Raw genomic sequence first — 14,173 nt, 5'->3', positions numbered from 1 at the left:
CCTTTTGCCGTTGGTTCACCCCCCCCCCCCCCGCAGTTGCTGCTGCGGCCAGCGCGCTGCAGCCGGCGCACCATGCTGATCCGAAGCCAGAAGCCAGGTGCTTCTCCTGGTCTTCCATGCGGGTGCAGGGCCCAAGCACCTGGGCCATCCTCCACTGCACTCCCTGGCCACAGCAGAGAGCTGGCCTGGAAGAGGGGCAACCGGGACAGAATCTGGCGCCCCGACCGGGCCTAGAACCTGGGGTGCCGGCGCTCACAACTGCTTTTTGTTATTTGATGTTTTTACTTTTTGTTTAATATCTCAGCTATCTTGAAACATTTGCATGTATCAGGATTTTCTAACAGTGGAAAAGATTTATACTGACTGGGCCTCAGACACCCTGCAAGGAGCATAATCTCTATAAAGCCCCTTTAACTTGGCTCCATATACAGCTCTCCCTTCTGCGAACTGCTTTCACTAACATTTACTTACACACTGTTCTCTATCAAAGCTTTTTAATTGCCAAGTATGGGTCACATCCAGGCAGGATCCATGGTGACTGGATCTAGTGCCACACTGTGAATGACCATCATTTTATGGTGCTGTACAGATATTTTAATTTATGGCATTATCAAATAAGTAACATCAAATATGATTTAGTACAATTACTTCATCCTGAAAATGAAGGCAGTGAAACCTAGAAAGCTGAATTGTTTAAGGTCACACTTGCATGTTTAGTAAGAGAACCCAACTGCAATCTCAAACCCCAGGCTCCTGACTTCTGGGCTTGACTGTATTTCACTACATTGCTTCTTGAATTACCATTTATGCAAATCCTGCCACTCCAAGGTCCCTAAGGTCCTTAAGGCTGTGAAAAGACATCTGTATACCTCTTAACTCTAAATACAAATTTCCAACTTAGGGGGACTTTATCTCTCTAAGATAGTTATTTGTGAAGTAAAAAGTCTTTGCAGAGACTGGTACCGTGGCACACTAGGTTAATCCTTCGCCTGCAGCGCCAGCATCCCAAATGGGGGCTGGTTCTAGTCCTGGTTGCTCCTCTTCCAGTCCAGCTCTCTGCTGTGGCCTGGGAAAGCAGGGGAGGATGGCCCAGTGCTTGGGCCCCTGCACCCACATGGGAGACAGGGAGGAAGCACCTGGCTCCTGGCTTCAGATCGGCGCAGTTCCGGCCACTGAGGCCACCTGGGGAGTGAACCAGCAGACAGAAGACCTTTCTCTCTGTCTCTCTCTCTGTCTATAACTCTGCCTATCAAAAAAAAAAAAAAATAAAATAAAATAAAGTCTTTGCTATACAGAAATGTCTCATTTAATGAAAAAGACGATTCAGACTTACATATTTAGAACAGTAAATATTTCTGTGTATTCATATATGCACCTCCACAGAATGTGACAGAATATATTCTGAGAGGACAGGTGACCAGAAACCTTATCTCTAAAGAAATAATGAATTCTTTTAAAAGCTGCAAATACCCATATGCAATATATAGTATTAACAACACTAAATACACCAAGCCTAAGTTTAAACAACGCCCACAGATCAAATTCTTGATATAGGACTGCCCTCTCAGGCTATGCTGGCCTGACTGATTCCAATACCTTCCAATGAAAACATTTCTCTATGTGTAAAATTCTAACTTATGGCTCTGATGTGGATTATCACCCTCTTACCATAATGCAAAGATAAACTAATTTCAGTAAAATTGCTTCATAGACAGGCCTCTGGGGCATTTCCATTTGCTCTTTTTTCTGCACACACCTCAGTTTTTTGATATGTTGTTCCCTCTGGCATCAGAACACATCTAATGAACAAGTGAATAACTTAGGTTTATTATTACTTCAGCTCTGTAACATTCTAGCTGTGTAACAGGCTGGTTGTGAAACCATGAAGAGCCTTAATTTCTCTAGGCCTTTCCTGTCTTATTAGCAAAAAGGAGCAAAATACATCCCATGGGAGCAAAATACAGAATTATTTTTAGAATTAAAGAGAAAATTATATCATGTGTTCAAACACACTGCCTGCTGTATAATAAAAAACAACAAATGGCAGCTACCCTTATCATCACTACCATTAGATACACTAGGTACTCCTCCTTTTAATATTTCAAGCACTGGGGCCGGCGCCGTGCTATAGTGGGTAAAGCCACCGCCTGCAGAGCTGGCATCCCAAATGGGCACTAGTTCGAGTCCTAGCTACTCCACTATGATCCAGCTCTCAACTATGGCCTGGAAAAGCAGTAGAAGATAGCCCAAACCCTTGGGCACCTGCACCCACGTGGGAGACCCGAAGAAGCTCCTGGCTCCTGGCTTCAGATCAGCACAGCTCTGGCCATTGCAGCCATCTGGGGAGTGAACCAGTGGATAGAAGACTGACATCTCTCTCCCCCCCACCCACCTCTCCTCTCTCTGTGTAACTCTGACTTTCAAATAAATAAATACATCTTTAAAAAAATATTTCAAGCACTGTTTTAAGTAAAGAACACTGCACTGGAAGTTTAAGTATTTTCATCTCCAACTCAGTATATAAAACTAAGGTTACTACAACAAAATATGTTGTTCATTACTCAATCAGTAAAAAATCTGTAGTAACGTGAGTATTTATGGATATGGTAAAATGTTCATGACAGAATTTTAAGGGAAAGAATACAAAGCTGTATTTAATAAGATTCTAGTATTATTTAAAATGTTAATTTTAATGAAATTAAATAAAAATAAATTTAAATGTTTTATTCATTTTAATATATATGCATGTTGAGAAAACACATCAAAATATTTGTAGCTTTACCTTCTGTTATTTTTGTGCATTTTGAAAGCTTCCTACACTGAGAATTTTTTTTTGTTTTTTTTTGTTTTTTTTTTTTGACAGGCAGAGTGGACAGTGAGAGAGAGAGACAGAGAGAAAGGTCTTCCTTTTGCCGTTGGTTCACCCTCCAATGGCCGCCGCTGCCAGCAGGACAGAGAGATAGAGATCTTCCATCCACTAGTTCTATCCCCAGACGGCCGCAACAGCCTGGGCTAGGCGAGGCACTTTTTGTCCATGTCTCCCACTTGATTCATAGTTGACTGCTTCCCCAGGCACATCAGCAGGGAGCTAGACTGGAAGTGGAGCAGCCAGGTCTCGAACTTGTACCCAGAGTGATAAGGCTTTATTGGGGATAGAGCATCAGAACGGAAGGGACAGAGAGCGCCCAGTTGCTCTGGATGAGAGGAGAGAATACACTGGGCAGAAAAGGCGGGCGGCTCAGCTGAGAGGCAGAGGGCTGAGCATGCAGTCTGTTTGGACTACCTAGGTTTTTAAGGGAGTCTGTTTACCCACCTCCTCCTCTCCTCCAGGACAAAGGCTGGGAAGCCCTAGGGGAAGGGTTTGTTGGGTGAAAATGAGCAAATTCCTCCCCAGATTTGCTGGCCCTGGTCAGGCAGAGCAGTATCTGTGAAGGTCACTGTGCTTTTTAAATAAGTAAACACGTAATGAAGCAAATACATATGTAAGAAGTAAGTATGTAAATAAAAAAAAAAAAAAAAACACCTGAAGATTCTGGCTTCAGCCCAGCCCAGCCCAGCCCATCATGGCTATCTAGGGAATAAAACAGTGAATGGAAGATCTCTTTATCACTCTCTCCCTGTAGCTCTTTAAAAATAAGTAACTCCTAAAAAAAAAAAAAAAAATCCTGCCCCAGATTGGTTCACAAGTTAAAATATTCAAAATATATACACATATAACATTTTGATAATACACTTTAACTAATTTTAATTAACTGAGAAACTATTTAGTCTCATTTATGCTGGCTAACAAGGTAAAAACAGGGGCCGGCCTTGTGTGGCTTAGTCGGTTACGCTGCTGCCTGCAGGCCAGCATCCTATATGAGTGCTGGTTATGTCCCAGCTGCTTCACTTCTAATCCAGCTCCAGGCTAATGCCCTGGGAAAAGCAGCAAAGGATGGCCCCCTTAATCTTTCTCTCACCCAAGTTGGGAGATGTGGAGGATGCTCCAGGCTTTGGTCTGGCCCAGCCCTGGCCATTGCAGCCATTTGAAGAGTGAACCTATGTATGGAAGCGCTCTCTCTCTCTGTCTCAAATAAATAAATATTAAAAAAAAAAGTAAATAGAGTACTCAGGTTCTATTAATGTGTGGTTCACAAAAAGAATATAATCTAGACTTCTAAGAAGAAAAATGATAACTTAGTGTGCCTTTTACACCTACATGTCAAAGTCTGTAACTGATGTAAACAGTTTTTACACATTATTCTGGTATTAAACATGAACAGCGTGTGAATATTCTCCCAGACTGACAGTTATAAATGAAATATTTATTAAATTATAAGAAGTCAGTTCTCTAAGAAGCAGATGTATCCAAAGTCCTTTTTATTTCAAAGACAACTATTATGTACTTAAATATATGCTACTTTAAAAAATTTAAGTTTTAATTCATATCATTATTACTCAGAGTGATTTACTGTCCATAACTTGTTTTCAATATCACATTTAGATAGGAGAGTTTAAAGGAACTTGATTCAACATTTAGATTTGGAGCCAGTGCTGTGACACAGAAGGTTAAGCCTCTGCCTGAAGTGCTGGCATCCCATATGAGCACTGATTCAAGTCCTGGCTGCTCGACTTCTGATCTAGCTCCCTGCTGATGCGCCTGGAAAGCAGTGGAAGACGGCCCAAATACTTGGGCCACTGTACCCATGTGGGAGACCTGTAAATGCCGGGCTTCTGCCTTTGTGGCCAGTTGGGAAGTAAAACAGCGGACTGAAATGCACCCATTCTCTCTCTCTCTCACTCACTCTCTCTCTCTGGCTCTCCTCCTCTGTAACTCTAACTTTCAAATAAATAAATAAATCTTTTAAAAAATTTAGATTTCCAGGTAGTTTATTAATACCCAATAAAATACATTTAACTATCATAGGAGCAATAAAGATTGCAAGCAACCAACTATCATAAAAACCTTCGAGAATACTCATACATAAAAGCAAAGGTGAAAACAATAGTTAGATGATAACTCATGGAGCACACCTGGCCCACAAATGTGTTCTGCTGGCCTTTCATAATGTGTTAGAAACCATCAGCTTTCCAGATTTCCAGTTTATCTTGAAAAACCACAAGTTCTGACACAACTGGATCCACATTCACAAACTAGAACTATCTGACGAAGCTCAGAAGACACCATCCCTTTACACAGGGCAAGAACAACAGTTTGTCCAGGCTCCCAAACAGTTAACTTCAATCCCTGCATGACTACCTGTACCTGAGTTTTCAAACTGTAGCAGGACTATTTCTTCTATTTGCCTCAGCTAAGGAAAATGTAGAGTTACAGGGAAGTTGCCCTCTAAAATTGATACAACTTGTACATCCATCCACATAGGCCTTCCAAACACCAGTTTTTTTTATAGTAAATACATTCTACTGTAGAAAGCAAAATGTTTAACGATGCCCATGGCGTAGTACAGCATGTATGACAATTTTAAGCACTTGTGTATTTCCAGATTATTCATAAACAAATCCAGATTCTAGAACTTTATTCACTACCTTCATTAAGGTATAAAAGTCATTTCCACATACAAAACCAAAAAATAAATAAATAAACTAAGTTTCTTTGTTCCTCTACCATCAAACTGACCCTTCTAATACACAAGAACAAAGGAAATAAGCATAACATTGTAGCAGAAAGGTAAACTAAACAAAATACAGCAGTATTTAAGAAGCAAAATGCAACTGTAACATTCCTCCATTGCTAGAGTTATTGTTTACCCCACTAATAAAAAGGGGAACTACACCCCAACTTTAAGGTATGTGCTAAGAACTCTCTTTTAAGTTACCAAAGCAAAGTCCGCAGGGTCCTCAGGACAAAGAGCAGTAAGTGAGCAGAAAAGGAAACAGAAGAGACTTAGACTTACCCGCTCTGTAGCTGCCTCCTCTCCTGGCAGACACGCAGCAGCAGCACAAGCTATTTCCATCATAGCAGAACTGGTAGGAGCATCAGTTGTGGATGAAGACCTGGGTCGGCCTGTCTGCATAACGGCTGCAATCTCCTGGCCAGATTTCCTGTTGATTTGGGGACTTCCCTTTGGGGCCTCTGGCTTGCCCCGCCTACTATGCAAGCTTGTCCCTCTCTTCATCTTGGGTGGCACTCGGATCTGCTGCAGAACACGATTCAGAGCTGTGGGGTGGGTGGGGACACCATCAATCTCAGCACATGCGTTCTGGCTTTCCAGATCCATTTCAGGTTCTGGATCTGCCTGAATTTGTTGCACATCGTGTGGAGACACTGATGACCTCCTGCGCTGGTGCTGGAAGAGATGCTTCAAGCCTTGGCCAATCACATTAATGTTCTCCAAAGCATTGTGGGTCATTTTAGATAACTTTTGTTCTGATTCTGTCTGCTTTCTGGCCTCTGCATCTTGGGATCTGCCTCCAGGATCAGGGTCCTCATACAACTGTTCACTGCCTGAAGGCTCCATTGGTAGATTTAATATGCTTATTTTCAAACTCAAAAATGTCTAAACACACCAAGACTGTCAAATTAGGTAGGCATTTGCTTCAAGAGTGACTACACATGCAGCTGTGAGACGAGGCTTCATGCCTATCTAATGTTAAAAAAAAAAAAAAAAGAATCTTGTATCATAAATCCATGCAGAAATTACAGTGTTAAGAAAAAAAAAAAAGAAAACATGCTTCTAGGCAAACAAATAGACACTATCATTAAGCAATCTTTAATCAGAAGATTTAAAGATAGTTTTCCAGATAGTGAATAATGATTATTTTCTAGAATAGGAGAAAAAGCCCAGAACAAGTACACAGGAAATAAAAAGTAATGTCTTTTATAAATCCTTACAAGTTTTAATACACAAAAAAATTGGATTCTAAAGGAGCCATCTTGGAATGGACACCCTAAAAGTAGTTGACAGGAACAGTCACTGGTTGGGGTATCATGAGAACAGACCACCCAGTGTGTTCAGTCTAACGAATGCAACTCAATTTCTCTCATTCATAATCACAGTTAATTATCAACATGCTGAAACTCAGTAAATTCAAAGAACAGTGAGAAATGGAGATCCCAATTTAACTGTACAAGAGATCTTCAAGTAACTCATGGAAAATCCAAACTGAAAAAACTAAGCATGGATTTCAAGGTTTTTTGCACCAAAATAAACTTATCTTTTAATTCCATTTTCCATGACCTTTTTGAAGTACCCTGTTCTCCCACATGGATTTTAATGGAAAACCGCCATTTCTTCACACCATTCATATTCTCATACCAACCTCCTTGGCAATGAGAAATGACAGGTTTGCTCTTTTGAGAAGACAAAGGAAATGAAAATCTTTTAAGTTAGATTCTCTGTTTAAGTACAAATGACCCTTCTGGCACGACATGAGTGAATAGTCCAGAGAGTGTCAGTCTTCAAAGAGACTAGAGCTTTGCTAAGTACCAACTATCAAGAAAGGAGATTAAAAGAAAACCTTCCCTCAATAGTGTCATCCCATGACAGACTTCCCGTATAACCATACAAACTCAGAAGCGAAGAACACAGTAACTGAATATGCAACAGTAAAAGGAAAGGTCAAACAGCAACCATACACCAGTATTCAACGCAGGAAATTAAAAAGAAGCTAAAACCAAGAGATATGAAATCAGCACAACTGCCATGGTTACTAAGATCACATGCAAAAAGGAGGGGAGACATTTTTTCTAACACAAAGTGTTTGGTTTCCTACTGACTGTGTGTGAATACGTACAGCAAAGTTGTATAAATGCACAGAAGCTGCTGGAGGGTACAATGCATGATACAGATTCCTCATGTCCATGTTTTCCATAATTTCCCATATTTTTGGTTTAAAAAACTTTAAACTTGATATATTACTAAGAACTTAAGTGTACCTATGATTTAATTATCCTTACCTGTCCTCATGAGTTTTGTCAAACTAAAGATTACTGAACTGCTTCTAATTTGCAAAGCATTGAGCTTCTAAGAGAAAAAGGGCTATAAAACCAAGATAATCCAGCACTGTAGGACATGAATTAATCTCTTTTCACACTGGGCTAGACTCTGATACGAGGATTTCAAAGCAGCAGCTAACAGTAAGCAAGCATTTAATGTCTTCCTTTTTGTTATTAGGTTAACTAAATAATACAACTGATTTTTTGTTGAAGTAAAATATATAGGAGCTTATCATATGAAATTAAAAGATACCATGCGGAAAGAACGGTGTTAAGGCGAGACCAAATGCCCTACTTTTTCGTATATACAGGTATTAGGAATTTACTGTTCAGTAAATGCATTTCATTGGGCAGTGTAATCAAGTGGCCATCTGTTTGCTACCTGTTTAAAAAATGGAGAACATGGTACATTTCAAATGTTACCAACTTCATTTGAGATTTCACTAGCATCTGTATATCATTTATTTTCAAATAGCTAAAAATAATGGTTGATTACAAGGAAACAATAGCATTCCCTAAGAAAACCTCAAACACGGGTCAGTTCCCAAGCCAGGACTTATAAAGCTTACAAGCCAAGGCCATCTTCACAGCTGCAAAAATTAAGTAAAGAATGTGATGAATTCCAGGATTTCTAAAGGCAAGACAACATGGAGCCATAAAGAAACCTAAATTGAGCTTAAGCATCAAGTTATAAGAATTTTAAGAAACAAACAACTCATCACATTGATTACAAAATGTAATCTGGTACTTATAGACTTGTATGTATTATTTGCATTACTTGGTTACATCAGCAGCAGCAAGAAACAGACTGAAGTCTGCTAAAATTTTCTTTAAGACCACTTTTCAGTGAGAGTCCATGCCAAGTATTAAGGAAGGTCAACTGCTGTGGCAAAAATACCAAAGAATTTTATAGAATTAATTTTAAAACATTATAATCTTAACAGTAAGAATGCAAGCACTAAACAAACTCCATACACAATTCTCCCCGATTTTCTTCTGTAGGACAGCAAAGCTCAAACGAGTAATTACTGCTGCTTAGACAGTAAAATTCCCCAATCAAGTATGACAACCTTCAAAAGTGCACAGAAAATGTTAATTATGAAAAACCAATGCACAGACTTCAAGAATTTTTTGCACCAAAATAAATTCATATTAACTTGTTATTTTATGTCTGAACAGGACCTAGTTCAAGGCACCAGTTTGAAAGGAACCTCTGTGACAGCAAGAGATACTGAAACAAGAAAAACATCAAATGTGGGGCCAACACTGTGGCACAGTGGGTTAACCTGCCTCCTGTAACACTGTCATCCCAATTTGAGTTCTGGCTGCTCTACTTCTGATCCAGCTCCCTGCTAATGTGCCCAGGAAAGCAGTGGAGTATGGCTCAAGTGTTTGGACTCCTACCACCCATGCGGGAGACTCAGATAGAATTTCAGGCTTCTGATTTTGGCCTGGTCCAGCCTCCAGCCTCAACCATTACAGACATTCGGGGAATGAACCAGCAGATGGAAGACCAATTTCTCCCTTTCTTCCTCCCTCTCCTCTTTTTCTCTCTTACAAATAAATCTTACACACACACACACACACACACACACACCCCAAATGTGTGGTAAAGTTTGGGAAGAAACCGCTGATGCTTTCTGGAAGTTTGTGGGGCTAACACCATAAAGAAACAGCAAGTTCAAAATGGGTAACTCATTCTTTTTTTTAAAGATTTATTTATTTGAAAGCCTGCATGTGGTGGTGGTGGGGAGACAGACAGACAGACAGACAAAGACAGAGAGCTCTTCACATTCACGGGTTCACTCACCAACTAACTACAAGAGCCAATTCTGGGCCAGACAGAAATCAGGAGCCCAGAACTCATGTATGTTTCCCACGTGAATGACAGGGCCTCAAACTGGGGTCATCTTCTGCTGCCTTCCCAGGCACATTAGCAGGAAGCTGGATCACAAATGAAGCAGCAAAGACTTAGACTGGCACTCCGCTATGGGATGGCAGCCTTGTAAGCAGTGGCTTAACCTACTGTGTCAATAATGCCAGCCTGCACATAAGGGAGCTTTTAAGAGGGGCTAAGACAAGGTTAAAGATAAAAGTCCACAGCACTGTATCACCCAGATGAGTCTGTGAGGAAAAAATTAAAACTTGTTGGAGCTGCCATTGTGGTGCAGCAGGTTAAACTGCCACTTGCAGTGCCAGTATCCCACATGGACGCTGGTTTGAGATTTGGCTGTCCCACTTCCAATCCAGTTCCCTGCTAATGAACCTGTGAAAGCAACAGAAAATGGTCCAAGTACTTGGGTGCCTGTCACCCATGTAGGAGACCCAGATGGAGTTAGGCTCTTGGCTTTGTCCTGGCCAAACTCAGGCCATTGCAGTAACTTGTGGAATGAACCAGCGTATGGAAGATGGATCTCTCAATCTCTCTCTTTCTCTCTCTCCAACTCTGGCTTCCAATAAATAAATCTTTTTTAAAAAATTAAACTTGTTCAAGTCCTAACTGAAGAGGACAATTAACAGCAGAAACAATAACCCCATAGACATTTCAATTCACACAATTCTGACTGAAAAATTAAAGTGCAGCAAGCTTTCTGCTTACGGATGCAGGTAAGAACAGAGCTTTCAATGCAAATTATAAAGAAATGAGATCAAGATCTTAAAGCATTTTTTTCAAAGAATTGGAGCAGGAAGGTAAAACTTGAGAATTACCAGTATGATCCTAAAGATGAAGCACAATCAGAGCAAAGGCAACAGACAGATGGAAGTGGTTCAGCCAAAGCAGAAGCAATCTGGTTAAGAGCAAAGGTCATGGCAACAGTATCTGTGGTGATGCTCAAGGCATTCTGCTTGTTGATTTGCAGTACGGCAAAGCCACAGCTAACTAGGAGAGTGGTCTCAGGAAGTTAACCAAAGCTTTAGCAGAAACAGAAATCCAAGCAAGCTGCCCTCACAGAGTCCTTCTCCACCACCACACTGCTGCTGCTCACTCCTCGTCTCCTCAAGGGCGATTGTACAAGAGCATCAGTGGGAAATCATTAGGCATCCACCTCACTGCCCTGATTTGGTTCCCTGGGTCCTATTTCCTAACCCTAACAATTCCTCAGGGGCAAGTATTTGCTGCAGCAGCTAACAGCTTACTTGAGACTCCCTCATTCCCTATCAGTCTTGGGTTTCAGCTGTGATCCCGCCTGCCATTCCAGCTTGCTTCTGATACACACCCTGCGATATAGCAGATGATGGCTCAAGTACTTGAGTCCCTAAATGAATTCCTGGTTCCTGGCTCTTGACTTCAGCCTGGTCCAGCTCTGGCAGTTGCAGGCATTTGGAGAGTGATCCAGCAGACTACTGTATCTCAGGAGCTCTCCCTTTCAAAAGATAAACTAATTAAAAAAACAAAAACCCCTTAAAGGGCACTCACTTTTCCCAGGAATCTCTGTTCTCAAAAATTGACTAACCTGGTCATATTACTGCTTATAAAAAATAAATATGTATAATAAATAAATTATGTATTTTTACTTTTTATCTTTTAATCCTATTTTTCATGAACTTTTTGAAGCCTCCTCAAATATTTAGATCCCTCATTTAACTCAAACAAGTTCAAATGCAAAAGCCTATTGTAATGTAAGAAGTGAACGCTGCCTTCTTTTTTATTCATTCAGCTTCTGCAAAAAGCAAAAGCTCATAAGAGTAAATCAGAGGAAGTGAGCAAAGTAAAAAGGAAGGAAAAGGAGGGAGAAGGGGGCAGGCATCTGGCTCAGTGCTTGGGATGCTGCATTCCATTTCTGAGTGCCTAGATTCAAGTCCCTGCTCCACTCCCTATACCAGCTTCTTAGTGTTGCACACCAGGGGATGTATGGCTCTAACACCCACCTATGAGACCAGGACTGAGTTTCTGCTTTCAGGCTTTGGCCTGGCTCACGTCAGGCGGTTGTGGGCATTTGGAGAATAAACCAGTGCATGAGAGATTGGTCTCTGACATATTCTCTCTCTGCATCTCGAATAAATAAAATAAATAAATTACCAAAAAAATTAAAAGAACACGAGGAAAAGGAGAGGACAAGGAGTTAAAGGAGCAGAGACAGCCACCTACAGACCAGGCATTTCAAATAAATTTTGTTAAATTCTCAGAATTCTCAATAATTAATTTTCTACCACAGTTTTGCCAGAGACAGAATACACTATTAGTTACACTCAGGAAAAAGCAGTTCTGAATTAGTATCAAAAACAAGTGAAAAAATTACATCAAATGTTTACAAGAGCACTCTAGAAAACCATTCCAAATTCCTTTGTCCTTTTTTCCTCCTCTAAGCTTTTCTTTCCAATTTTTTGGCCTTTAGAAAAAGATTTATTTACTAATTTGAAAGACACAGTGACAGAGAGAGGGGGACTGACAGAAAGATCTTCTACCTGCTGGTTCACTAGCCAAAAGGCTTCAACACCAGGAGCTGGGCCAGGCCAAAGCCCAGAGCCTGGAACTCCATCTTGGTCTCACACAGTGGCAGGAGCCCATTGTCCACTGCCTTCCCAGCGCCATTAGCAGAGATCTGAATCAGAGCAGGCAGCAGAGACTTGCATCTGTAATCCAACATGGGATGCCTCATCTCAAGTTGCAGTTTAACCTGCTGTCACCACAGCACAGGGCCAATTTTTTAGCTTTTTGATAGATGTAGTAATCCAATCTTTTTGGTTTGGCCATGAACCACAACTTTTTTTTTTTTTTTTTAAGATTAATTTATTTTAAAGGCAGAGTCACAAACAGGCAGAGAGGGAGGGAGGGGGGGAGGGAGGGGAGGGAGGGGAGGGGAGGGAGGGAGGGGGAGGGAGGGAGGGAGGGAGGGGAGGGAGGGAGGGAGGGAGGGGAGGGAGGGAGGGAGGGGAGGGAGGGAGGGAGGGAGGGGAGGGAGGGAGGGGGAGGGAGGGAGGGAGGGAGTGTGAGTGAGTCTTCCATCTGATGGTTCACTCCCTAAATGGCCACAATGGCCAGAGCTGAGCAGATCCAAAGCCCGGAGCCAGGAGCTTCTTCCAGGTCTCCCATGCAGGTGCAGGGGCCCAAGGACTTGGGCCATCTTCCACTGCTTTCCCAGGCCATAGGAGAGAGCTGAACCAAGACAATTCTACTGACTATGAAGAGTTGGATACTTGCCTTCATTGTTCTTCCTCAAGTACTTCGAAGTTATACAGGAATCCTTTTAAGAAAAAAGCTGAAAAGCAAATATGAAGAATTACAAAGTAAGACACTAAAGGGGGAAGTTTCTCTCTCACAGATACACAGAAATATAACTGCAGATGTATACAATAAAATGTTAACAGCCCTCATTTCCTAATGGTAGAAGTAGGATAATTTTTTTCCAGTACTTTTCAATGTTTTCTAATTTTTCAAACATGTAATCAAGAAAAACTAAAATCAATAAAGATATTTGGAAAAATAATATTAACTTGTCAATGCTTAAAAATAAAGTGGGGACTAGTGCTGTGGCATAGTGGGTAGAGCCATGCTGCATTGCTGGTATCCCTTATGGCTGCTGATTCCAGTCCTGGCTGCTCCACTTCCCATCCAGCCCCTGCTAGTGTACCTGGGAAGGCAGGGGAAGATGGCCTGGGTACTTGAGCCCCTGTGCTCATGTGACAACCCCAATGAAACTCCTGACTCCGGCTGTTGTGGCCATCTAGGGAATGAACCAGCAGATCAAAGATCTCTCTGACTGCCCCCTCTCCTTTCTCTGTTGGCTTTGACTTTCAAATAAGAAAATAAATCTTCAAAACAAACAAACAAACAAAAAATTGTAGGGGGCCAGCACTGTGGTGCAGCAGTAGGTTACATCTCCACTTGCAGTGCCAGCATCCCAAATGGGTGCTGGTTCAAGTCCCAGCCTCTCCAGTTCAGATCCAGCTTTCTGCTAGTGGTCTAGGATAGCAGAAGATGACCGAAGTACTTGGGCCCTTGCACCCTACATGGGAGACCCAGAGGAAGTTCCTGGCTCCTGGCTTTGGATCCACCTAGCTGGGGCTGATGCGGCCACTTGGGTAGTGACCCAGCAGATGGAACACATCTCTCTCTCTCTATCTGGAACTCTGCTTCTAAAATAAATAAATGAATCTTAAAAAAAAAAAAAAAAACCTCAAAGAAATAAAGTGGCACAAGTTACAGGTTGCAATGAATATTTTAACAAAAAACTGAATAAGGAATAAACATGCTTTTGATTCTAATCTTATAGTATGAAAAACAAGTATATAAAA

The 14,173-nt window shown here is 41.3% G+C and overlaps 1 protein-coding gene across 25 annotated transcripts in view; it reads right to left on the bottom strand.

Annotated features, from left to right (window-relative positions):
- TMCC1 (transmembrane and coiled-coil domain family 1) overlaps positions 1-14,173 on the bottom strand; it is a 246,548-nt gene that overhangs the window by 141,853 nt on the left and 90,522 nt on the right. For 9 of the 25 annotated variants that reach the window (XM_070051062.1, XM_070051061.1, XM_070051067.1 and 6 more), the window contains 2 exons: positions 13,080-13,137; positions 5,895-6,157 (listed from right to left, as the gene is read on the bottom strand). The exons of 2 other annotated variants lie outside the window; for them this stretch is intronic. In XM_070051062.1, the coding sequence (XP_069907163.1) occupies positions 5,895-6,116 (222 nt within the window). In that variant the 5' untranslated portion in view covers positions 6,117-6,157; positions 13,080-13,137. Of the gene's footprint in view, positions 1-5,894; positions 6,585-13,079; positions 13,138-14,173 lie in introns of all 25 variants that reach the window. 14 more of the 25 variants (XM_070051057.1, XM_070051052.1, XM_070051053.1 and 11 more) reach the window with 3 other exon arrangements.

This window comes from Oryctolagus cuniculus, chromosome 10, assembly GCF_964237555.1.
Source record: "Oryctolagus cuniculus chromosome 10, mOryCun1.1, whole genome shotgun sequence".
NCBI classification, from domain to species: domain Eukaryota; kingdom Metazoa; phylum Chordata; class Mammalia; order Lagomorpha; family Leporidae; genus Oryctolagus; species Oryctolagus cuniculus.
This window is presented reverse-complemented; position numbering and strand designations above follow the sequence as displayed.